This window comes from Falco punctatus (assembly GCF_963210335.1).
Source record: "Falco punctatus genome assembly, chromosome: 14".
Taxonomy (NCBI): domain Eukaryota; kingdom Metazoa; phylum Chordata; class Aves; order Falconiformes; family Falconidae; genus Falco; species Falco punctatus.
This window is the reverse complement of record NC_137594.1, coordinates 10,637,175-10,663,640: the sequence shown is the minus strand read 5'-3', so window position 1 is coordinate 10,663,640 and position 26,466 is coordinate 10,637,175. Positions and strand designations below refer to the sequence as shown.

General features: G+C 39.5%; 3 protein-coding genes across 12 annotated transcripts in view; 1 reads left to right on the top strand and 2 right to left on the bottom strand.

Annotated features, from left to right (window-relative positions):
- BEAN1 (brain expressed associated with NEDD4 1) overlaps positions 1–6,092 on the bottom strand; it is an 82,947-nt gene extending 76,855 nt beyond the window's left edge. The window contains exon 1 of the mRNA XM_080411196.1: positions 23–6,092. The gene's annotated coding sequence lies outside the window, so the exon portion shown is untranslated. The remainder of the gene's footprint in view (positions 1–22) is intronic.
- The window catches only part of LOC308073241 (uncharacterized protein), a 319,052-nt gene that overhangs the window by 80,838 nt on the left and 211,748 nt on the right, over positions 1–26,466 (top strand). For all 7 annotated transcript variants that reach the window (XR_013931949.1, XR_013931950.1, XR_013931951.1 and 4 more), the window contains one exon: positions 17,212–17,268. The gene's annotated coding sequence lies outside the window, so the exon portion shown is untranslated. The remainder of the gene's footprint in view (positions 1–17,211; positions 17,269–26,466) is intronic.
- CDH5 (cadherin 5) overlaps positions 7,852–26,466 on the bottom strand; it is a 29,395-nt gene continuing 10,780 nt past the window's right edge. For 2 of the 4 annotated variants that reach the window (XM_080411184.1, XM_080411183.1), the window contains 12 exons: positions 25,336–25,424; positions 21,061–21,262; positions 18,508–18,796; positions 18,302–18,418; positions 17,387–17,551; positions 16,786–16,973; positions 14,748–15,001; positions 14,046–14,188; positions 13,133–13,257; positions 11,870–11,978; positions 11,335–11,580; positions 7,852–10,528 (listed from right to left, as the gene is read on the bottom strand). In XM_080411184.1, coding sequence (XP_080267310.1) covers positions 10,035–10,528; positions 11,335–11,580; positions 11,870–11,978; positions 13,133–13,257; positions 14,046–14,188; positions 14,748–15,001; positions 16,786–16,973; positions 17,387–17,551; positions 18,302–18,418; positions 18,508–18,796; positions 21,061–21,249 — 2,319 coding nt within the window. In that variant the 5' untranslated portion in view covers positions 21,250–21,262; positions 25,336–25,424 and the 3' untranslated portion in view covers positions 7,852–10,034. The remainder of the gene's footprint in view (positions 10,529–11,334; positions 11,581–11,869; positions 11,979–13,132; positions 13,258–14,045; positions 14,189–14,747; positions 15,002–16,785; positions 16,974–17,386; positions 17,552–18,301; positions 18,419–18,507; positions 18,797–21,060; positions 21,263–25,335; positions 25,425–26,466) is intronic. The other 2 variants (XM_080411185.1, XM_080411182.1) reach the window with 1 other exon arrangement.

Sequence of the window (26,466 nt, the reverse complement as noted above, 5' to 3'; positions counted from 1 at the left end):
ACACTATTTCTCCATATCATACCTAAATGGAGTCCAGTTTAGCCACTTTTGAAGTGTGTCAGCTCTTAAGTTTAAATTCTACATGTGAATGCTTCCAAGGCTGATTCCTTGGGTAGCCCAAACAACTGCTGTCATGGAAATGAAAGCTTGTCCAACTGTTCAGCTGTTCTTTGGGGTCTTCAGAACTGTCCTAGGATGAGCTCTCCATGGTCAAAGGAAAGATTAAGTAGAGATGAGTGTGTTTCATGAGTCTTTTCCTGTAAACATCCTGTAAAGGATTTGAACCAGAGAACCTATGAACCTGGTGATTAAAAATATCAGAGGTGGGTAGAAATTAAAAAAGCTAATCTTAGAGCTATGCAAGAAAAACAGCTGAGTGCTGATTATTTGTTGTGGTCTAAAATGGGGTAATTTGGGCAGCTGCAATAAAGGTCTGATGTAAGTAGTATGAATGGCTAAAATAAACATGTTTCTTAGAGGAAGAATTGAAGTAATGAAAAGGCACTGAAACCGGAGTCCTTGTAAGTCTTTTTCCATCCCATATGGAGCCATGTGAGGTATGTTGGTCATACATTTAGCATCTCATAAAAATAAAATCCGTGCTTTATTTCTCACCAGTGTTTTCTGCATGCAGTAAATACTCTTCGTGGCTATGCCATGGATTTTAAACCCCCAACATGGTAATTTTAACTTCCAGATGTGTATGTGACTACCTTGTTCTAACTCTCCCTCATATTAACTGTGTTACCCATCACTCTTGCTCACAGTGACCTATGAAATGCAGGTCCTGCTTATGCCTTATGCTACAGGTTCTCTGTTAATTGCAATGGGAATACTCCCGTATACATCATGCAGAGCTGTAAATATGTGCAGAGGAGGGTGTTTTAATTATAGGTCTTTGTAGATCTTTTGCAAAAATCTCTTGTGCCTGGAAGTTGCTGTAAAATAATGAATAGTACTAAAGCTTTCATCCTTAAGATGCGTAAGCATTAGAGAATGTTACTTATTCAGAATGCTTTTATGCATATTAACTAACCCTTGAGATGATGGTGGGAAGTGTGTATGTGTGGTTGCCATGGCACATGAAGGGGAAGACAATGGCCAGATAACCTTTCAGAAGGGAGTCCCACTTTGAACACTTGATGTGTAAAAGCAAAAATCTCGGCCTACATGACGTACCTGAGATGTAAAGGGAAGTCTGTGTCACAGCTAGGATATGAGCCCAGAGTTCTGTTCTTGCAAATAGGCTTTATTGGTGCATATTATTTATGTAACACATTTCCTCCTGAACTATTTCTACATCAAAGGCAGTCAGCTTTGCACAGGTCTGTTTGGTGACCATTTAATGTTCTGCCAGATATTCTTCTCTTGGAAGGCTGTGTGATGCTTCCAGTTCACTCAGAAGTGATGTGTGTGACAACAGATGGATTATACACAGCTGTTCTCATAGATGCCTTGTCTGCTTGCCAAGTACTTGCATCAACATCCCCAAAAATCCAGATGTTGCAAAAAAATTTAAGAAACTCCATTCTAATTAGGGTTGATGCTTAATCATCTATTTATAGTAAGTAGTTAATTGTGGAGATTATTTTACTAGGATTGAAGAGAATTACTTAATTTTTCTGGCAAACTCAAAGCTCTTTTTCTAAAGAAAGAAGAGGAAGCTGCCTATATTCTAACACTTTTTTTTACGTCTCTTCAGCAAGGCTTATTATGCTTTTCACTTACTCAAAGCGATTGCACTGCCTGGCTTGATAAGAGGTTTTGCCAGGTCCATGCAGGTACTGAGAGACAGATCTGTGTGTGTTCAAGATGTGATTACTCAGTCAGGTGACTAGTGGTCATTGCCAAAACAACAGAACGAGAATGATTTTTTGTCAGCGTGAGATGTAGCTCTGCTGCCTGGTATTTCTGACTGCCCTGTGTCTGGCCCTCTGCTAGCTTTCTTGATGCCAGCTCTTTTGCACGGTTGACTTTCGCAGTGGATCCCTGCTAGCCTTGACATCTGCTTCTGCTGGCGGTTGCTGTTGAGTACTAGAAGGCGGCACAACCGGGCACGGCCATTGTGTGTTTCTGCCCTCTATCTGGGCTGTATTGGTCACAAAGGCTGTGGGTTTTGCTGCTCTGGATCTTTACCTGGCTGCAGTTGCAGAGCTCATGTCATTCTCAAGCACAGTACTGTCAGGAGAGCAGCACACGGCTTATTTCTGCTTGCCCCCTATGTTTGCAATGGCAAAATACTCCAGGGAAATTGTCAGACACCCAAAGCTGGAGTAGTTAGCAATTATGTTTGGGAAGTTCCAGTATCCATGTGCATGGCTCTTGCCCAACTGAGTGATTCAAGGAGAGCTTTGTAGTCTGCCCAGCTGTGTTACATACTTCTGTAATCTCTGTCCATCTTCCCTCCTGTTCAAACAGTAATTCCTCAACCAGGAAGCCACCTACTCTGCTGTACCCCAAGGCATGGGTAAATCACAGTGGCAACTGCGCTGACATTCAAGGCTGTGCAAGCAGGGCTGGCTGCAAGCAGTGCAGGACCTACTGACCTGGGTGGAGGCTTCAGGTTGTCAGTTCTGCTTGGCAATCTGCCAGGACCGCAGTTTTCGGAAGAAATCCTAAGCTACTGTCAGCTGCACGTATTGGCGAAATGTGCTGTGGTTCTCTAAAGGAGAAGGAGGCCTGGCAGGGTGGGACCTGCGGTCAGTGTGTGGTTTGCTTGCAGAGCCCTGGTTGCTGGCTGTGTTGTACTTGGCATCTGTGGGAGGAAAGAGGAGCAGATGGCGGCAGGATGGGACCCCATGTGTGTCAGGGGAACAGATGTATGAGCTGAGCAGGCTGAGGTGGCTCAGCTGCTGCTGCATGTCCCTCAGGCTAGTCTCTGCTTACAGAGAATTTGCTGCTTGTATATAACATAACTTTTTGGATCAGAGGAAGAAATAACTTTAGTTTTCTCTCCTGTTTTTGACCTACAAATTCAAATAGTGCTGTTTCTCTTCTCCTCTCTCCTTATCCTAGCAAGATTTATTTGCAGTCCAGGAGCTGGTTTTTGGCATATTCTTATGCAAAGTTTTGCAAAGTCACTAGGCATTCAAGGGGAGGGGTGGTAGGGTAGGGCATGCAGTGGGAGTGCTGGCCTCCCAACCCTCCTGCTGTGAGTGTGCTGCAAACCGTTGTTGGCAATGGCAGAGGATCAGGCAGAACATTGTTTGGGAAATCCGAGTATGACATGGATGGGAGAGCTCAGTCTGTAGCATGGGAATGAAGTAATTAAGGAGTAATTGTGGTGGGACTAGATGGTGGCTTCTGCCAAGTCCTTTGTGATAGTGCTGCCCATACCAGTGGTATGGGTGCTCAAAGAGGTCTGTGCGTTTCAGCTGGGTCATTCTGCCTGTTCCTAAGCAAGGCTGACTGCTGAGGCTCTCCATCGGTGTGGTGTTGGTGTAGGCCAGCACAGCTTGTATGTGGTTATGTGGTGTTAGGGGTGACATTGAACAAGGAGCACCAGGCTTTTTGCAGAACAGGGGGGACATCACAGCTGCCGCTGTGCAGAGAGGGAGGAAGAGAGTGAGGCTGGAGTACGAGTGGGAAAGGAGTGACCAGGAGAGGCAGTGGACTGAGAAGCAGCTCCTGAAGATGGCTGTGGGAGTCACAGCGGGTTGTCAGTGTGCACAATCACTTACTCTGCTATAAACCTTTATTATAACCTTAGCCCAGTAAAATACTATAACCAGATTTTAAACTGGTGTAGGTGTTTGCTTGCCTCTGTTCTTTTTGTGGCTGACCAGCTTGAGTTCATCCTGAAGATCTGCAGACACCATTGTTTTGAGTCCTGAAGACAGAGCCTGCCTCTCTTACCATATGGCACGCTGAGATCTGCAGAGCTGGTGGATCAGCAGAGTTACAGTAATCTTTCTAGAGGAGGAGGAGTAGGAGAGATGATGAAGGCTGATTACATTACCGATTACAAATACTGAATTAAATCCACTTCAAGGAGTCTCTGCCTTTCATGAAGCCATTAATCTGTAATTGTGTGACAAGTGATTTCTGCGAATACTTTCAATTTTTAGGTGGTCACTGAAAGGTTCCTGGTACTTTTTTTTACTGGTTTGCTTGTTTGGCCGCTTGGAAAGGGTTTGCTGCATGGTCGTAATATAAAAATAATGAACAAATAATGACTAGTGGGTAATGCATGGATTCATACACAAATATGTGTATTTTTGGCAAATATGTATATATTCAAGGCAAACCCCAAGTTTTACAAAAGTCACTGAAAATAAAAATTATTTGTTATTGCTTGAGAAAATCCTGATCAGTAGTTGCAGTTTGGTTTGGAAGGAAAAGTATTCTAAAGATGTGGGGTTGGACAACATCTATCATCAAAACCAGATTTCAATGTCATATGAAAAACTGTCAGGACTTAGTATTTGAATCCTGGCAAACAGACAAACATGCCCCAAGCAGGGTGATCTGGACTGACCTTTAAATAAAGGAGACATCTGGAGCTTGCATCCTTTCCCCCAAATTATTGCCTTGCCCTTTATGCCCTTCAAAACTCCTGCCTGAACAAGGAACCATTTTTTCCTTTATAAATTCAGGCTTTGTAGCCTCTCTGGCTTCTGGAAAAGCCCGAGAATTTTTGTGAAGGCAGCGTTAAAGCATCAAACTGATTGAATTAACTTTCTGGAATTAGGAATGTTATTGCCCACGAGTAAGACGTTCTCGCGAGCTGGCAGAGCGCAGACCCGAGCGGCCGGCCGGCAGCGAAGCCGGGTGCGTGGCCGGGAGCCGGGGCGCGGCCGGCGCGGTCCCCGCCGAGCGCTGCCATCGGGTGCCACCGGGCGGCCGCTCCCGGCCATGGCAGGCGCTGCTACCGGTTTTTCCTTGGTACAGTTTATGAAATGGCACGCTACTGACAGCACTGACTCGTGCTAAATTCGCTTGTGATTTTCCGCTGTTGCACTAGCGTGCATTTTAGGCATCTGTGGTGGTGGGGTATATCGTGTGCAGTAAGTGCGGCAGCCAAAATTCTGGTGCTTCAGGTCCTTTTCAGTTTTTTTGGCATTTTTGTGTTCTTCAGGTTTACTTTTTAAATGGGGACAGGAAAACATGGACAGTTGTTCAGAAAAGGCGTTTTAAAATGATGGAATATGGACTCACATTTCAGTCTGTTTTCTCCGTACTGCCCAAGCTGCATAAAAGTCGTTTCTAGTGGCTAGACGTTGTCCCAAGAAATATCTGCAATGCAGGAGGTTTTCTGTGGGTCAGAGGAGCAGATGGCTACATGACGTCTCCTTCTGAACCTTTCAATTTGAGAATGTACTGGCTGGTAGAAGGCACTGCAGGTGAGGCCTTGAGCTCTACTGAGGCTGCCAGTAGAGCTCCTTGGACCATTTGCAGCCCAGCTGTTCCTGACTTTCTGAAAAACCTTATTTGGTCTATTTTTTGGAGGTGTTTTCCTGGTGGATTCTGCCTTGCTTTGTTCTGCTTGTTTCAGTAACTTAGAGCACTGGCTTTCGAGTAGAGGTTCCTTTTTAATGGGGAATGAAAGAATTGCAGAGATTTGTGATTGATTGGGGCATTGATGAAGGGGTTAACTAGGATGAATTAAAAAAGTCTTGTGGGAAAGCAGGTGGGACAACCCCTTGCTGGGGATAAGTGGAAGGAAATGCTGTTTTTCCCGTTTCTTTGAGGCCAGGCGGGAACAAAGTCAGGAAACTGAGAGAGGTCAGCAAAGATCTGTGGGTTTTTATTGCTCATAAAAGAGTTTTGCTGGTTTGTTTTCTTTTCCTTTTTCTGATGCAGTCTAAAAGGGTGTCTTTGCTGTTTTGTTTTCTGTCATGCTTTTTCTATGGACTAGATTTAGGCTAAATCAAGCACTTTGATCTGATCAGAGCTACTCAGTTTCTGGTAAGGCTTGATGACTTGTGCTAAAGTAAAATTGTGGTAACTTCTTAAATGGGAAGGATATCACCTTGATGATTTCTTTCATTCCAGGAAGCATGAAGGTAAAAACACAAGAGTTTTATAGTTTTATTTCTTACTCTTTCAAACTTGAAATTGAAACATTTATTTTAAAAAAGTAGGAAGGGAGAATAGATAGTGATCTACATGTTTACTACCACCCTGAGCATTTCTCCTGCATGTGACATATGCATAGGAGTGAAACCATTTAAAATATATATATGTGGAGCTGTACTCTGAACTCTAAGCTCCAAAAAACGAGTGTGGCTTTACATGACTTGCTCACTACAGTTGGTCCTGGCTGGATGACAGTACCTGTGCTTCAGCAAGTCTGATTGCCAGGTTGGGTTGTCCTTTCTGCGGGCATTCTAAGCCTTTGTCACTGATGGGAGAAAAGGGAAGAACCCACTGACTGAAGAACAAGAACTAGAAAAAAAATGTTTTTTTCCTTTTATAACTAATTATTCTGTTTTCACGGTATTTGTTGTTAAATTCTTCCAGATGGTGTATCAGTAGTACTGGACTGTAATCAGATAATACCTAATATGATTGTTCTTTCTTTCTTTGAACAGTGGAAATTTGTTTTGATAAGGGGACCTTAGCTCACCTGACCTATCTGGGAAGCATGGCAGTGTGCCAGGTGTTAATATTCAAACAGCTTTTCATTGCTGCTTTGATACATATCAAGGATTCTGATCACAAGTCATTATTTCATAAAAATTTCTAATGAGGTGGGAGTAAAAAAACCTTTATTAAATAGCAGGAACTTCTATGTCTGAATGTAATAAAATAATTTATGATATATTTTTAGGGATAAGAGATTAAAATGCATATTAATTAAATGAATAATGAAAACCTTTATGAGAATCTCTGCTACAAGTTGCAAGTAGCTGTTTAATCAAATTCTTTCTATGGAAAAATGCATTTCATTATAACATAATTAGCACATCTATTGTGTTTTTAATACAGCTCCTACTAAAGTGTGTTTGATCTGGAGTTTGCTCATGGCAATTAGCAGAGAAGGAACCGAACTTTTTTGCTTTATTCCAGACTTTGTAAATTCTAAGTACTATATCTGGGGAAAATGGATGTGATTTTTTTAAAGTGCTGGAATAATCTTGGGGATATATTGGGGTAATCATTGCTAGTAGAGAAAAGGCAGTGGTAAGGAACTGTGGTATCTAAAGCTGCAAATGCAGAGGTCTTTTTGTTTTCTGCCACTGGTCTGTACTTTTCTGTCATGTCCTATCTAAATCCTGGACTGTGAGAAAGCTGGAACTTTCTCTATGCTACAGGGTAATCCTGCTTGCATTTGACTGTAGCAGCAGATCAGAGAAGAGGAAGATAGCAGGCCAGGGACTGGGGTGGTGGTGCTGGGAGTGTCATCCTTTTTTCTCATTGAGGTAACAGTGGTAATGGTGTATGTACTGACCCGGGGTGTTAGTACTTTCTGTTTTGCAGTGTGTCCTTTACCATTTAAGAGGAGTACTTTCCAGTAGGAAAAAAGGGCAGGATCTCAGTAAACATGGTGGTTCAAAATCACTCCTGGATGCCTGGCTGCTAAAATACCGAACATCTGCTCGGAAATTGAGTGCATCCTGTAGCACTGGCATACATGAGTCCTCCAAAGTGAGAGGGTTCAACCTTACCAGCTGCTGAAACCAGACTTCACTGTTAGAGCTTTTTTTTTTTCTTACCCCAGGAGATTTACTGACAGTTTTCCAAGGAGTGGAAGAAAACTTCTTTTACAGAAAGTCCTTTGGTGAATATATGTCTAGTCCGAGTGTGTTTAGAGTGTAGGTACCAGTATCTTTATGGTTGAGTTCACTGTGGTACAAAGCCTGGTATTGTCTTCTGTGTGAAGCTCATTAATGCACAGAAAATCCAAACTTGACATATTGGCTTTTATGTAGTAAAAAAAAAAATACAGTACAAGAATATAAAAAGAAACTATCCAGTGCAAACATCTTTATACAGTGGAAATTGATACAGTGTTCCTTAAAACAGCTTTATAAAACAGGCTTAAAAATAGCAATTACAGTTAATACTATCTGTATGATGCTTACCAAAGTACTTTACTTACTGAACTAAATAATTTCATAACTAACTTTAGCTGTTGATAGGCAATACCTTAGTTACTGATGAAAACCTTAAACTGTAAGTATTATTAGTTAGCATTTTTTATAATATACTAACATGTGGAACCTCAATAGCATACACTATTGACTGGATTAAGCAACACAGAAGAGAATGAACACATTAAAAATAAAACCAAGGCTGTCATCCCAAAAGGTATGTCTTTTATAAAGGCTGTGATCCAAAACTGATTGGACTGATGGGCAGAATTCTGCTTAGTTTTCCTTTAGTTCATATTTGAAATTTTGAGTGATTGCATTGTTGATGATGATAGGCATTAGGGTCTAGCTAAGTATTGTATCAGACAACTTTTTACAGTACTGAGGACTAATGTGAGCCCATATTATAATGCATTGTAGTTTCCTGCCAAGAAAGCATTTTGGGGGAAAGGAGTGTAAATTAGAGATGACATGAATAAGTGAAAAGCAAATTTGTGAGGTTCCACTACACTGGTTTAGGAAAAAAAAGGATTTAGTGTTATTTGGTTAGCTACCAAATTTAAATAATCAGATCAGCTAAACTAATACATACAGCTCCAGCACAGATTCTGCAAATTGAGTATCTGTGTGGTAAGGCTCTGTTCCTCTTGAGGGCAATGGGAATCTGCATTGCCAGAAGCCAGAGACACGCCATTGTCCTAAGAGACCCACTTTTTACAAAATGTATTTGGCTGGGTAATTTCCTGCATGGGAAGTTTCATTCTGTTCATTCTGTAGCTCTTCATCAGGCGAGAAACTAAACACACGCTTACCAGGGACATAGTAGTTGCAGCTCCAAAACCTTACTTACATTTGCGGTTCTTTTATGCAGACAAATGTGTGGGTGTGTAGCATTCTGGTTTGGAAGTCTACAATATTTTCCTAGGTGGAAAATACCCGTTTTACAGTACCTGCTTAGGAAAAAGTCAAAACAGTTTCACAGTAATGAGGCCCTTCATCTTTTTGTCCCTGAAAAATTACAGTTGCTTTAATAACATTGAATAAAAACCCTATTCAGCCTCTTTAGAAATCTAGAGACCTATGTTTCCATCTGGAGAGATTTACAGTATTGGAGTCTTAACATTCCCCTGATCTGCACATTTCCTGCTCTGCAGGATATGTTTCATTGAGTAACACTGAGATCCTATTTACAGAAAGAAAAAAGCAATTTTTTCTGCTAGCTAGAGCAAATTCTAGCATGCCAGAAAGGTGCCTGAAATCATTATCAGGCTGTTAAAAATGACAGATGAAACCAGATTGTGCATCTAAAAATCCTGTCTAATTTTATCTTTAGCAACTCATATATGTAGTAGAAGACTATAAAGCAAGAATAATTAATAGATTGGAAAGAAGGATAAATCATGTCTCTTTTTGAAAGTGATGGAATAATTTCTAATATTAATTGATAGACCATGTGTTCCACCTCTCGTCTGCTGAGTAGTGTAAAGAGTGGAATACCAATAAAGATGTTACAAGAGGGCCAGACAAACCAGCTGGCTGGAGATGCAGGAGGTTATTAAAAACATTCCTTCCCACCACCACCACACCTCTCTATTCCAGTGGATGGTGACCTTGAATGCATGTTGATGAAAACAGTACAGGAGGAGAGGAATGAAGGAGAAACTGGGGACAAAACCACTTTTTAAGGAGAAGTGTCTATCTGGATAGGGAGAGGAGTTGTTTCCTAGAAGACTCAAGCAGGTCCTCGAGCAGCAGTTTTGGGGAAAGAACTGAATGTTGGCAAGGATAGCAGTGCTGGGGAAGTCAATATATGTGATCTGTGTGTTTGTTTTTAACTCTACTGCTGTCAGGTTTGGTTTTGGTTTTTTTTTTTTTTTTCATGTCTGTTTGAAATTCTAGTATGGCTTGAGTGAAGAGCTGCGAGTTCTTCTTTGGCCATTGGCAGTCTCTTGATGTCTGTCTGTAGGGGGAGGGAGAAAATTCATGGCTAAATTGAACTTAATACACAAAATCTTCATCTGGCTCTGATCCGTACAGCTCGGCTAACATTTTAAACCTGGGTCCCCAGTCATTTAGAAAGTCATAATCAATATCTGAGTCTGAGGAGCCTGATTCCAAAGAACTGAGAGATTCTGCAATGGACTCGGCACCTTCATAGCCATAAATGTGAAGTGTGTCATATGGCAGCAAATCCCTGTCATTGTCGGCTTCATCCTTCTTAACTTCAATCATCATTTCCATTTCTCCAGCAGCAGAAGGTATATTTCCAGGAGGCTTTTGGACTTGTGCATATGGAGAGGGAACTGCTTCTGGCTTTATACCATTCTTGCGGACGGAGTTGAGTACAGACACATCATAGCTGGTGGTATCCATTTCACCACCACCTTCTTCATCATAAGTGACAAGCTGCTCATGAATCTCTGCCACATTCCTCCCAAGACCGCTCAAATCCTTCTTGTGTCTCTTTCTTAGAAGAATTAACAATGTGATCACTGCAAAGAAAACTTAGATGAGCGTGTGTAAATAGAGAAGTAAGGAAGTCAAACAAATTGCATTTAAGATATTTAACACAGTCTGAATTGACTTTTTTTTCTGGAGTGATTTTTTTTTTTAAACATTTATTAAACAATAGTTTAGCTGTAGGATTTTTATGTTCTCGAAGGAGTTCAGTCTGTACAGGAATTGTACAACTGACTCTTGAGCTGGAATCACAACAACAAATGCGTAGTGTCACAAGTTCATTGAATCAACTACTGCCTTGAACTGGTAAATCTTTTAGTGCCAGGCGTCAAATGCCAGTTACGTGGTAACTGCAAAGGAGGCCTCTTCTTAAACAAGAAAAAATGTTGCCCCTTCTCTGACAGATTCCCAATACAGCAAATAGGTACTGATCTGCTGATTTGTTACAGATTTATTTATGTATATACATTCATTATACTGTTTAAAGGGTTTCTAGACTAGTTCAGCCTTTGGAAACAGGAATCCTGTTGTTGTTCCAGCACAAATTTCCTGTTTTATAGCTGCATGTGAGCCTAGTAACAGTAAATCTAGTATATTATGCAAACGTGCATTAGCCTTTCCAGTGTCTCAGCCGTTTCAATAGAATGAACAGCTTTGTAGCTGAAACTATGCTAACGGGCCAAATAGAAAGAAAAGTGAGATGAGTCCAATAATTACAGTATTTCTGCTTTCGTGACCATTTTATATCCACAAAGCTTTTGTAGATCTCAGTTAAGAAAAAACAAAACAAAATCCCCACATTTTAAGTCAGAGAACACTACAGAAGTCCAATACTTACCAATGATTGTGAAGATACAGATAAAAATTGCCACCAGTGCTTGTATACTAACTCCAACTTGTTTAGCTCTTTCCTCACAAAAAGTGAAGTTGCCTTTTTCATTACACTTGCAGACACTGATGACAAGTGTATTTGTGCTGCTGAGCTCAGGATCACCATTGTCTGAGATGATGACAGGCAGGTAGTGGATTTTGGCAAGTTCACGATTAAACTGTCCATATTTGACAGTGATATTAGCTGTGTTATCTGGAAGAAGTAATGACATCTAATTAAGTGATAATCTCTACCAGATTTTCCTTATAGATTATCAGTCAGTTGGTACATCTTCCCCTCAGACAGAGACAGCCCTTAGCAAACCCAGTGAAACTTGGGTGGCAACAAACAACATTTTTCCCCCCAGTAAGTTAAACCTTTAAAAATAAATTGTTACTTAGCTCAGCTAGACCAATCATAGGTCATTGCCACAGCTTTTCTTCCCTGTGTCCTAGTGTCTCACTTAGACTAACTGAGAAAATGCATTGCAGGGATACGGTACCGTAGTTCTCAATCAAGGAGAAGTTGCTATCTTCTGTGGCCAGGGAGTATTTGAAGAAACCTCTAGGTGATATTTCATCTTTGTCAGTAGCTGAAATCCTGATGACGACCTGCAAAGATGGAAGAGGTCATAATTTTCAGCATACATTGCCTCCAGTGATAAAACAGCTTACAGTATTTAAGTTAGAGCTGGGCTGTGTATCCTGTATAACCCTTCAGTAAAGGGCAGGACAAAGATATCTTGTGGTGCTCCTCTTCAAGTTCTTTCAAGGCAAGTAATTTCCTTGTAGGTCTTCACAAAGAGCAGTCTTGCCCCTTCATTCACAGGTGGGAAACAAAAGAGGAAATCTTGTGTAACTAAAGCACAAAAAAAGTCTTCTCCTCAAAGGCATATGGCTCATTTAAATACCTAAGATGGTTGTCTTCTAAAATGTTCAACTTAGAAGTATGACTTATTCATCGAATGTTGTTGAGACTGCCACTCTTGAAGGACATGCTTGTCTTGGAAAAAATCAAGTGGGGTAGATGTATAAAATATAAAAATGTGTATGATTATGGCCCAAGGGTATTACAAAAATTAAATTAAAGGTGAAATAACACCTTGTGTGTTCTAACAGATTCCATCAGAGTCCAGTCTGTGACAATGTCTCTTAATTAAACAAACATTACATGTATGGGCTAAATACTTGTGTCTGAGGCCAAATGTCTCACACCATTTGTGCATGCAGATACTTGCACACTGATGAGTCATGCAGTCATGGAATGGGTTGGGTTGGAAGAGACCTTAAAGACCATCTAGTTCCAACCCCCCTGCCATGGGCAGGGACACCTTCCACTAGCACAGGTTCCTCAAAGAGCTATCCAACACTGCAGTGGTGTTATATACAGCAGTCTTTCTCTTAGTATTTTGAAGTGGTTTTATTCTCAGTATCACATGAACATTTGTGTGATAAAACTGAATTGCTAATTTTTGCTCTGCAAGGCTTGACTGTATTTCACAGTTCAATTGCTGATGCGTGTATGTATTTAAAAGCCTGGAGGGCAAGGAACTGTGCAGCCCAAGTGTGTAAGCAGATAAAACTCAATATTCCAAGAGTGTAAAGTCCTGAAGAGAGATTTCTGACCACTGGTGTTGTGGAAATCAGTGAAATGGTTAAGTGCTTAGGTATGAAAGCTGAGACTAACTTCTATTAAAAGACATCTTTCCCTTGAGCTTGCAAGCAGGTAATACAGATTTAAGGGGAAAAACTGCCTCCTGTCTCACCTTTCCTGGTGCAGCGTTTTCACACACTCTGGGTTCCTCAGGATAAACAAGTTCTGGAGCATTGTCATTTTCATCAGTAACTATTACGTGAACTTGGGCATGTGATTCTCTGTCAGAAGGACGGCCTGCAATGACAACAGTAGTACAGGTCTCTGAGATGTCTGGAATCTCAGTGCTGTCTAGTCCTGCCTTTCCACTGTTTGTGTGTACCTCTGTGCCTCCTGCATGATGAATACGGTGAGTTTCTAGCTCCATCATTAATTAAAACGTTTCCTTTGACAGATTCAGATATTTTCCTAAAACCTCTCCTATGCGGCTAAATCATCAACGATCTGTGAGGAAGAAAATGACAATTGCTTATGGCTTCCCGATTCATCACCTTGTGTGGCTATGAGATCCAGCATCATTCTCTGGCACTAAGGCACCAGACACAGAACAGGCCACGTCAATATTATTAAATATCTTTCACCCTCCTGGAAAGGCCGGCCCTGCTTCCTGAACCGGAGCGAAGCTGTGCGGGGATGCCTGTGCGGCCGTGCTGCCTGGGCGGTGGGGTGGGAGCGTGATTTTGTACCTGCGTGAGTGGGTGCAGTTGGCTGGGATGTTTCTGCTCTAACCACAGGCTTGTTCCTGTCTCCCAAGCTTGCTTCCTCTCCTCACGCTCTTTTTATTCCTTGTAACAAACTGAATTCATTTTTATAACAGCCAGGGCCCAAATCTTAAAACTGTATTTGGCCTGTTTGTAGGTACTCATTTGATTTGGAAGATTATTGTGCAAACCCTGCAAACACCCCTTTCATTCATAGCTTAGTGGAAACAGGCTGTCAGGTTGTGGCTTTCCTTTTTGATAAGCTAGTCCTGCTGTAAAGCTGTATACTGATTTCTTCCAAATAGGGAAGTAGATAGCACTTACCATCTTCAAGGATTTCCTGAGCTGCTACAGTGATGTTGTATGAGGAACTGAATTCTCTGTCCAGGGGCTTGGGAAGTTGAATAATTCCAGTATCAGATACCCTAATATAGTCTCCATTAGGACTAGCTCTTCGTCGAATAAATCTGTTTTTTGTTTAAAAAGAATATGTCAATGCAAGGGTGATAATACTGTATTTCACTTTAGTTCTTAGCAGTGGAAGGTCAGAGATTTCTTGACAAATTATGTTAATAACTTGACCAGGTGGCCTGAGCATATTTCCCTGAAATTGTGCAAGCTGTGAGAGCGAAATATATCCATCAGAAAAGTTCCCAGATTATTGTCTTTTGCTGTTTCAGAATCTATGTTCTTTTCAAAGCACATGCTTGAACACAATGTAACAATAAATTATAAGCATATGAAGATACCCAGGATTATGCATTTTGCTGTAAATGTGCAAATGCTTTATTGTAAGGTTATGTGATAATTACATGGGTAAATGTAATTTGCGTTCGTATTTGTTGATTACCATATATATATGTCCATGGCTGCAGTGCTGGAAAAATCAAATCGGATTTTTTTTTTTTTTTTTATGGCATGCACATTCCAAAAATCAGGGCCAAAATCTCATTGCTTTGTCAAATTCTTGGAATCGTTAACAAACTCTCAACTTTAAAACAGTTACTAAAGCTGATGTCGTGTTACCTGATCTTCCGTTTAGCTGCGTCAGGGTCGTGTGCCCAAACGGAACCAAGTGTTTTTATTTCTGGATCATTTTCCCTTACTTTGAATTCATATGGTAGTTTAGTGAAGACAGGAGGCTCATCAACATCCGTGACTTCAATTGTGACTGTTGATATGCTCCTAGAGCCACCGGATTTGAAATAACGAAGATCAACGGTGGGATCTGTTGCTTCAATGTCAAACCTGTATTCTGCTACTTTTTCGAAGTCCAGGGGCTAGAAAAAAAGACAAACACAGATATTCTTGCTTTGGAGATGTCCAAGTAAACTTTGCATTAACTATCTATGCAAATTTAAGCTCTGTGCTCTAATTCGTGTTTGGAAATATTACCAAATTGCATCTTAGCAAACTTGGGAAAGCATTTCCAACCAGAACTTCTCTTTCATAGAGTGACTTGAACAACAACTGGTTTTGAACAGATCCATCCAGTATTCTAGGGTCAGCAAGTATTTCTTGGTTTAAGTAATTTTCTTTTTATAATTCTGTAGCTACTAAAACTTGTTTAGCTCCTTTTTCTCAAAGGCTGGGGACCATATTCTCCTTTGCTAGGCTTTCTGCTCTGAAGTTGTTGAAGGCAGACTTCATAGCTGCACTGACTGATAGCTGGGACATTTAATGATAACTGGCATCCGCTTCCTTGTTTTTCCCGTTGACTGAGATTGTGAAAGGAGTCACACAACGGAAGGAAGGCCAGGAGCCAGAGCACTAAGAAATGCCCAAGCTATCGCTTATTTCAAATTTTGGGTCCCTTTGCACTATTGCCTGGGATTATAAAAGCACCGTGAAATACACAGTAATTAATTGTGGTGACTTCTGTTTTTCTCTTTGAGTAGACATAGACATTGCAAATGGAAGTGATAGTGCTTATCTAGCGGTTGAAATTTTATCTCACATGATTGTGTATTTAAAATCATGACATGTGCATAGCCAAAAGCATGTTACAAACAGTGGGGTGAACTTTGCCCACTGCATGTTAAAAGATGAGCTGATTTCAAATCAACCAGTGCGTATATCTGTGGAGTCTCTTATTGCTTCTCCTCTGGGCAGAAGTTGCAAGCAATGGATTCCTCAGGTCCTGGAAAGACCAGAGGAAAGGCTGAATTTGGTGAAAGCAAGCTGCTTACATCTAGTGTGACCACAACTGAAGACTTTACTGCTGGTCTTGGAATATTTGGTACTTTTTTCCCTTAAAGTTTTCTCTTCTTAATGACATTTCTAGTGTTAACAGTTAGAGAGACATTTGGAAGTGAAAAACACATTCCTGTCAATCTGAGGATTACAGGAGGTGATTTATAGCTCTCCCTCTTTTTTTTTATTTTTTTTTTTTTTTTTACTGTAAGTCAATGAAATCAATGAACCAATGAACTCTTGGCTTGGCAGTGCTCTGCATAATGCAGGGAAGAGTCTTGGTACAAATCACGTAGATCTGAGAATTAAAAAAGCAAGAGCAAACCATAATAAAGGCTTTGGAGAGTCTGGGCCCTCTTACAGAGTTACAAGGAATTAGTGGGGAACCTCTGAAAACACCCTGAGGAAATTAAGAGAGCTGTGGCTCAGGTTGGAGCAAGTGCCAAACTGTAAAGAGCACTTTTAGAAGCATGGTCAGGTGAAGTTCTTCACATTTTCTACTTTGGTTTCACATGGGCTGTAGAAGGGAAAGATTCTTTGACTTGGTCAGTTGGTTCAGCTCTTAAAATCACTTTGAACCATCCAAATATCTGGAGTTTGAGAGGAGCCTGAAGTGTGTAACCTAAGTATCTGACATCCCCATTGTGCTCTGCAGTAATTCTATGTTTTCCTGGGACTGGCAGTTGAAATGAACTAGTGAATCACCAGCTCTTCTCACAGAGCTTACAGAACAGGGTTTTCAGGATAAATGTATTTCATGCTGACTTCCACGCATTTCCATTTTTTTCCTGCTGCTAATCCCAAACTGAATCAAACACTCTTGTTACACATGGAAAAACAAAATAATCATCTTTGTTACTGGGAGAAGTACCTTCTTTGGCCTAATGATTCCTTCATTTGTAAATGGATTTGCTACAATTTCAAAGGTGTCCCTGTAATCTCCTCTGACAAAACTGTATTTTGTATTTCTATTTTGTGGTTCATCAATATCTTCTACTTTGACTCTGCCAACTTCTCCTCCGACTGAAATATTTTCCGGAACTTTAAAGTGAAACGATGCTGTTAAAAAACACAACAAAAAAGACATGAAGTGTGAGTACACAGAAATTAGAACTTAGTTAAAATTTCTTCTTAGTGTATAGACATACAGAAAGATATTTCAATGAGAATTCAGCATTATATGTCTCTGCAGACAGAACTTTGATGTATTTTTTATAAATGTATAAGTAATTCTCAAAATTGTCAAGATCTTGTACAAAGTGATGAAATTAATACTGATTTTTATTTTCTTCTCTAGGTGTGCCTCACCCAGGAAGCGTAGCTAGGGCTGTAATACAGAAGACCTTCTGAATATGTAAGATTCTTTTGTCCATTTCTAAGAAGTTTTGAATTGTGATGAACCCTGATATAAATTCATTATAGCTGTGTCACCCCTTGGTTTCCAAATGCTACAGTGCTTGCGTGATACTTACGGTGTTTGAATACTGGGAAGTTGTCATTGATGTCGGTTAAAGTGATAACGACTGTAGCTGTGCTTGAATCCCCAGAAGACCCTGGAGCGTCTTTTGCTTTAACAATAATTTCATATGTTGATTGATTCTCTCTGTCTAAATCAGCCCTTGTTGTAGAAATCACACCTTTGAAAAATAATGTTGAATATTATTAGATTTTGCAGCATGTCTAACATCTCTTAATTTTAACAGCAAATTTTTGTGTTACGCCACACATTCAGCTTTAAGTAGCATTTTTACAGCGGTATTTTTCTAAGGCTAGAAATGTTACAAGTCTTTCTACACAATGAAATATTTGGAAGATATTGTACTATACTTTCCTTTAAACTGAACTTTGCTGCTTAGAAGCAGTCTAACAATGCCTAAACTTAGTCATTACAGCATCTAGAGAGTTTGTTTGAACACCTCTTTATCTGAGCTATTTTGCTCCAGAGGAGTAGTAAGGTTACAAGAGATACTGACATTCTTTTTAAAAGTAGGCAAAATTTAAACAAGAAAGTTTAGGAAGGCAAAGGCTTGAGTTACTGATTATTGAATGCTGCTTCAGAATTTATGTATTTCCTTTTCATGTTTGGTCAAAGGAATGGTATCTGGGCTAAACTGAAAACACGAACTTATATTGGTTCCTGGTCAGTCTCTTAATCAGTGGGGAAAAAAAAAAGACCTTTTATCTTCTCATTTAGTTCATGGCACCTGATACCCCGAGTTTATTACTTCATTTCCAGAGGCGAACAGTGGCATTGTGTGAGTGTGAATGAAAAATATTTTCTAAATTATGGTTAAAATTATATTTTGAATTATTATCCCTCTTGTGAGAATGAAAACCCTTAAAACTGTTTTCTACAAACTGTAAGGACACTTGTGTATCTGACCTACCAGAGTCATCAACTGTGAAGTATTCGTCTCCTTTAATGACTTGGTAGGTAACTGTGGCATGACCAGTAACTGTTGGGTCATCAGCATCTACAGCTGTCACTTTGGTGACTGAGGTTCCTACAAAAAGATTTTCAAACACCATATTTAGTAGAAATTCTGTTTATTAATCAGAGACATGAAGGGAAATGAGTGATGGAATAACGTACCTACTGGTGACATTTCTGGGACAGATCCATTGAATACTTTTTGTACAAACACAGGGGCATTGTCATTAATGTCATAAACCTTGATAATGAATTTAGATGGAGGTTCCAGTGACTGGTTGTTTCTTCTGTCAATAATGAGAGCTGTCAGCTCATACTCTGCTTTCTTTTCTCTGTCTAGCCTCTCAAATGCATATACATCACCACTGGTTTCTTCCACTTTAAAAATAGTGTTGGCATATTCACCTTCAATAATATACTTAGCGTTGTTGTTCCTTACACTTGATGTGATCTAGAAGGAAAGTATATTTCAAAGAGATAAAAGTGGGCTTTGGCATCCAGATGCAACACGAAAGATACACACAATCAGGACTTCTTCAGACTCAGTTTGAAACCAGGATAACCACCAAGACTTTTGATGTCAGCTGAAGTATTACTGAGCAAACAGCACCACAGCAGCTACAGCTGTGCAGGGTTAAAGGATGAAACTTGCATCCAGACTGAAGCTTGCTTGCTTATATATCAAGAAGCAATTTCTTTTTAGATCATATCTCACATTTCCTAAAGACATAAACTTAGTTCATGCAGTTAACACATACAAATCATTAACCTCATTATGTATGAAATAGCAGACACTACCACGTTCAATTTGAGCTACTCTTGTTGGCGAGTAACCTTCTGAACTTAGCAGAGATTTTGCTTAGATTTCACAGAAATACAGAATCATATCTATGTTCACAGCTACTGACGTTATTCAACATCAGTCTCTATTGCTTAGCATTTAGCAGAATTCCTGCCAGAGCTGACAGCTTCCTTGTGTGGAGTCACATGCAGTTTTTTGACAGTCAGTCTTTAGGCTAATGCTATGACAGTAAGATTAAATTTCCACCCCATAGGTTTTACAATTAAAGATTATATGCAATGAAAAAGGGTTGGTAAAAGGAAAGAACATCAATCAATTTTAAAATGTAATTTAATCCAATCCCGAATGGTTTTGCACATTATTTAATCTGCAGATAATCTAATGATTCTTCCTTTTCTATACCTTCACCCATCTAAGGACACTTGTAGAAGGTTTAAACCACAATTTTTCCATGCGCTATGTCAGCATTCTTATTTCAGCAAGCTATTTGTCAACAATTGCTGGGTTTGATCAAGAATTTCTAGTCTTTTGTTACTGATGTTATCATAAATTGCAACTGTTTGGTATTCAGGATTTGATTTATCCTGCAGTTGTCATTTACTGTTTTCTATTTTGAAATGTGTCATTAAAATTTTCTTCCCTCATTCCACATAATTAATCATGCTTCTGGCTGTGGTGCTGCTGAAGAACAGTTTACAGATCTGGAGGCGTAACATGAGAAATACCTCACCCTTGTCTCAAAGATAGTATAGTCTGTGTCTTCTTTCTCAATTTTTATTTACTTATTCAGTGTAAAAGGTATAGACTGCCAAGACTGCCTTTTCTAAAACTGGGGATGAACATACAAAGGAAAGCATCCAAGGTCGTGAAAGATAAAATCAAAATGTATCAGCATATTCCTGCAGCTGTCACTCAGTTCTGCCACGCTGCTGCTGTGGCCTTTTTTAAAGGGTTTATCAAGTGTTCAATCCTGCAAATGCAATGCACTGAACACAGCCATTGCAAAAGCAATCAGAAGCATTCCACTGTTGAAAGTCCACAGAGCGCACACAGTACAAAGTGAATTACTCTTATTTAGGACAGCTCGAGGAATAGAAGCATTCTCCTCAATCTGCTACTGAATTGGTCTGAAATGAAACAGAGATACCCTGTGTTAGCTGAGGGTACCCTATAGCCTCTTTTCTCTCTCTCTCTTGTGCTTTCTGCCAGTGAGCAGCACTGATCCAGAAAGGTCTGTTTCACTTTACTGAGACAGCCTTGACAGATGCTGATTGTTGTACATGGGAGGAAAACGTACAACTGCATTTATCTGAAAAATGTCAAAGTAGTTCAATTTGAAAGACTAGATTGGAAGAACTTTGTCTGGGTGATATGCGGTTAATCATAGGATTTTATGAGCGCTGCCCTGAAGAAAATGAGTTTGCAAGCAGGTCAATGCTCATTATTATTTTTAAAAGTTATTTTCTTTCACTTTGTGCAAGAAATTTTTTAATTGTGTAACAGTATTCATAAACATAACACTTTTGTATCCAAGCTGAGAGTTGTAAAGTGTATGTTTTTTAATGCATATGTTTTTATCAGATGATCTCCTAGGTTTTTGAAAGGATCTTGAGCTACAGAAAAATATTGACATACATAAGCTGCCAGACTTCCTTCCTAACTGTGCACCTGCATGCAATGCAATTGTTTCTGCACTGTGGATACTCCATACTTGCCATTCGCTAAAATTTATTTATATTCTTCAAAAGAGTAAGAATCCCTTTGACATTATTCTTGATTTACCCTGGGTCCACATTCTTGAGATTTTAACATGAGATTCTGTTCTGCCTAGACTGCAAACAAGTAATATTTTTCAAGATACTAATTTGCTGTCTGCATTTCTAATTATTCATTGCTAACAGACTGCCATTTACCTTGCCAACGTGGTGTGGTAATGGTGTATCTATTTCTTCTTTGATATGCATTTGGTTCCATATCCAGTCTCTTTTCTGTCGTTTATGACTGGCATTGTTTGAAGAAAAGTTTTGGTTTGTTTTCTGACTTTCTTTGTCAGCAAATGCTGGAGCCAGGAACAATGAGAAAAGTAGGATAAGGTGGTTCATCTTCTTCTGTAGCCTAGAAAGTAATATAAAATATTAAAACTATAAATAACAACAGAATCAAATTAATCAGAGAGAGCAGACATAGAAGTGCAAATGGACTTTCCTTCTACAGGAAAGTCTAATTGCTTTCTGTATTTGTTTTCATTTGTCTGAGCATCAAAATTTGAAATATTGGGCTGCTTCCTTCCATGAAATGGTTTTAACTAGATGACAACTGTAAACCCCAACAAAAATATTTTAATGAAATAAAAAAATGTGCAAGTTTTGAAAGCTAGCATAAAAGCCATTATCCATTTGAGCTACTGTAGTTAATCTGAAGAGAAGATTGAGTAGTGAAGATCACCCATTGCGCATTGCGGGAAGCACAGTCTGGCTGCAGAGCATAGCTCAAGGGGAGACCAGCCTTGGGAAGCAGCACCAAAGCTGAGCCAGGTCAAAGTTTATGTTAACTTGAAATGAAATGTTCCAGCTTGATGAACCGAAATGCAATGTTTTTACTTTCCCTGGCACAAAATATACTGTAGTCAATATCTTCATATGGAAAATATTGACTTAAAATGAAATCTGGGTTTTTTTGGTGGAAAAAATGATTCATGTGAAATTTTCAATCAATTCCAAGTACAATTTAGCAAATTATCTTGCTCAGAGAGCTAATTTATTGATTCAGTTTCTTGTCTTTTGAAATGTTTGAAGAGGCATGTAAAGTTTGTTCATCCCCTGTTCTCAGATTTTGCCATCTACAAAATGATCATTTGTGAAATTATTCTCAGGTTAAACCATGTTTTTGCATCATATGTTAATATTAGCAAACTTGAGGCCTGACTTTCATATCAGATTGAGAAGTTATTTTCATGTAGCAAAGCTGATTCATTTTTGTGCTAAATTTCCCCTTCCCAATATAAAGGACTGTCAGGGAACTTTTAACACTCAAATAATCAGACTTTAAATTACACATAAATCACTTTCCATTAGCTTTTAGGAGCTGTCAGCATGCACATCAAAAATAAAACTGCTAATTGTGACAGAGAAGTTGACATCACGCAGGTTGCTAGATGCGAGATTAAATTAATATTTTCGGCAGGAAGGTGTTGAGATGTTTCCAAAATTACTCTTTGGTAACTAGGCAATCAGTGTTATCCCGTGGTGCAGCATCATTGTCAGTAAAAACATTTTATTTGCCGTAAAATTTTGCTTTCCTGTACTTCTCTTCTGCATTGTTGTACATAAGCTGAGGAACATTCCTTCTTTACGATTGTGCAGGAAATGACTAAGGTGGCTTTGAAGTTGCTTTTTAATAGCTCAGCTGTGTTTTATACAGTTCTGTGGAGTCATATGAAACTGAATCAATTTAGCTATTTTTTTGTAGTCTATGCGCTTTGGCTCTGAATATTTTTAGAAAAATAAGTAAGATTTAGTTGTTTTACTGTGCTTTATTTGTGTACATGAACATTCTACAATTGGAAACTGGACACCATTGATAGGATTCTGTTGTGATCGCTTAAGTCTGTCTTTTATTCATAAAATTACAAAACATGATAGCCAAAAGAAAATAGTTGGTTAACAGCGACTAGTACAGGCTGTAGTTTTGGAAAAACAGGCCATAGTGTTTAAATGTCATTTTCTCTTGTTGCTGTGGTACAGTGGAGATCTGCTGTACTGCTGTGGTGGAGATTACTTGGGAAAATCGAGGACAATACTGGCCACTTCAGTTGCCCATTCATTTCACTGGAAGTGACACATCTACAAACATCCTTGCAGAAAGCATTTTTAAACTGAAATAGTCAAATCTCCACTAAAGCATACTGGTCTCAGTGAAATCTACTTTGTAAAGAGAAATTTGATGTCTTCCCAGAAATATTTTCCCAGTATTTGCCTCTCTGTTTCTTAATGCTCAGTTCAGATTCAGCCATGCCCTCTGCCAGACTCCTCAGGGTACTTCTCTTGGTGTTGCTGAGGGTGATTACCAGCAGGTGATTACCAGTAACAGCAACTCTGGGCCTTTGGCATCCTCATACAGGGACACTGCTTATCAGAAACTGAAGGCTCAAATTCATAACGAGTGCGTGGTTATCTGTGTAGGAGCTCTGGGACTAGGTAATATCCTGATGATTCTGATGGATCCATGCAGCAAATGCAAACTCTCCTTTGAAGTAGGTGGCCTGTTCGTGTTTCACACCGTTCAGGCCTTGTTGGAAGCATAGCCGTTAATACAGGAAGCACTAGACAGAATCTTTTTAAATATATGCACATTTCAGCTGAAGCTTAAGCTACCCCTTCCACTCAGCAGATCCATCTTTATTTTCTTAGATTTTAAGGTGGCTTGACTTCCTTTAACTCCTCATTAATGGATTCCTTGTTAATACTCATCCAGCCTCCTTTGTAAGTTAGTGGTTCCTTTGTGAGCAGTTTGGTGGAGTTTGGTCTGCCCTCTGGTATGCACTGTATGTCAAACACAGATGGAGATAAAGAGCCTTTTGCAAAAAAATGACTTCTACTTTGTCTCTAGCATCTTTCGAAGTTTCTCGTTTTGGTAGAAGTAACACAGCACACGAGCACTTTGCACGCTGTCTTTTCTAGGGACATTTGATGGGCATTGCTCTATAGAACAGGCTGACTCTGAAAAGACTGTCTCTGTGATACCGTGCAAGTTTTCCATTTGGCAGCTGGAAGTCCTCTGCTGTTGAATACATAGCTGAATTCATCACAATATTTAAGAATACCCTTCTTCGGTAGCACATGCAGACGCTTCAGAAGCAGGACCTTATCGAGTAGTGAGGTAAGGGGACTGTCCTGGTGTGAAGGCCATGTTGAATGGATGTTAGCTCTTGACAAGCTGTACTAAATGCTCTCTCTTTTTCTGGCCATGATAGTTTTCCTTTCCAGCAGACCTCATTTGAAATGCCAGAGATAGCAGCAGAAGAGAGATATTCCCATGCCTGAGCAGGGGAGTGTGTTCCCATGGAGTCAGAAGCAAGCGAGTTTCTGAGGGGTGACGGTTGGATGATGTGCAGTGATTGGCTTTTCATTTCTTCTTATGTCTGCTGTGGCAGCCAGGACTGAGAAAAGGGAATAAGATGCACCCTTTCAAATAATGACCCTGTGGCCACATGCTTCTGCAGAAGGAAATGGCAGAGCATGCCCTGCCACGTGTGGCTCTCCCTGGCAGGCTGCCATGCGGCCCCAGCACTAGTCTACCTTCACATACAGTCTCCACTTACCCCTCTGTCTCTAACTGATTAGACCAATAATTCAGACTTTTTTTTTTCAATTTAAGCAGGGACTATAAATGTTCCTTAAAGTTAGCAGGGTAATGGTTTATTCAAGTAGTTAAGTTTCTTGCTTTGCTCTTAAATTTTCTTTCAGCAAATGATGGGTTTCCCACCAACATTATTCATTTTATGCGTTGAATTATTTTAGCAAATAATTCTTGGTCTGCAGGGTGCTGTAGACAGTTTGAGAAATTCTGGTATTCAAACTGATTTATGAGACACATGACTTATAAGGTATAGTTTCTTCTTGCAGATTGGGAGTAATTACTAAACAAATGTCAGGCAGAGATACAGACAATACTGTACTAATTAAAAATTTGCATTTTACAAGGTGTTTTGGTAAGGAATCAACTGTAAGGTCAATGAGCAGCCAGTATAAATAAAGTCTCCATGTAATGAAAACACATTTGATGAAATATTCTTGTGAACATTTGTGTTTTTTTCCGTGGTAGGTATTTGCCTCTTACCTGGTTTACTTCTCACTCTAAAATTCTTTATTAATGCTTGTATGAGGTTAGGTTAGTTGACAAAGAAATCTCTTCTATGCTTGCTTGCTAAATAGATGTTAAACCAGGTTTCTAAACTTTGGTAAATGAGGAGACAGTTGTAGCTGAAATGATGTATTTTTCTGGTTGATTGGACTAAAATCTTATGCTAGTCTTTGAGAATTTTTCAGCATCTGAAAAACAGCTATAGTACTAGAAATAGTGATAAGGAACATCCTAAGAGAGAAATTTGCTTGAAGTGGCTATCATTCACCAGAAAAGAAATATATTTTAAAAGGTTTGTGTCCATATTGTTTAGATAATTTGCATACCTGATTGTCAGAAAAGCTGGAAATGAAATTATTGTTGATGATTGAGCTGGAAACTTGATTATTTTTTCTTACAGTGTCATGGCTGAAATCTGAACAATGTAAATGAAAATTAAAAACCCCATGCAAAAATGAGAGTTTAATCAAAGCAGAAAATATCAACAACATTACTAATAAATCAATACTATAGGACATAATCTATTCCATTCCACAGTACTGGCAATTTTGCTATTTCTGGTTTTTAATCAAACCTTAGCTGTCGTGCCTGCAGCCATGTAAATGTAGGGAATACTAAATATCTGAAATACTGTATTCAGTCAGCTGGGAGAAAAATGGAGCTTGAAGGAGGGCTTTTGCTCAGCTTAAGCTGCCTTTGCTGTGGGTGGGGGCCCTGGCCCTGTGGTGTCTTGGGGAGTGGGGTGTCAGGATGGGTGTGTGCCCATGGGCACGCGCAGGCTGGGCTAAAAGAGAAAGAAAATTAAGAAAGAATTCTTCACAAAAGCTTTTTCAGGAAAGTTGACTTTAGACAGCTTTAGTTTAGTTTAATAAGTATTTTCTGATTCTGTTTCCCCCTCGTGTCTGTTGCACCCCTTCCCAATATTCCTAAGGAGCTGTGTGCAAAAAATAATGTTGAATTTGCAGTGTATTAAATCCTACAATATACAGTGGAGAACCCTTCAAAATTTTTTTCAGATGCAAGAAAATTACTTTGATACATCATCTAAACACCTCCAAAATTACTATGCTCAGTGAAGCCATGATAGATACAGAGCAGAATCTGACCTAGTGTCAAGTATCAAAACGACCCTGAACAACCCTGCCATACAGAATCCATTTTTAACATTAATTTCTCATTTATATGATGTTAAAGACCGAAGGTAAATGTGTGAATGCAGTCAGCATTAAGAAATGGAAAGGTAATATACCAAACACAGGAGGGGGATAAATTACCTTTTTCTTTGCAATGCTTGTAGTTTTGGTAAGCAAGCAAAACACCATTAAAAGAGAATAGTCCTAGCAATACTTAACACTGCCGGTCAGGGGCCTTTAATGGCTGCACAAACATGAATTGATAAAGCCTCCTCATTCCTGTGTGAAGTACTGCAGCTAGATAAAAAGCAATATCCCTTTCAA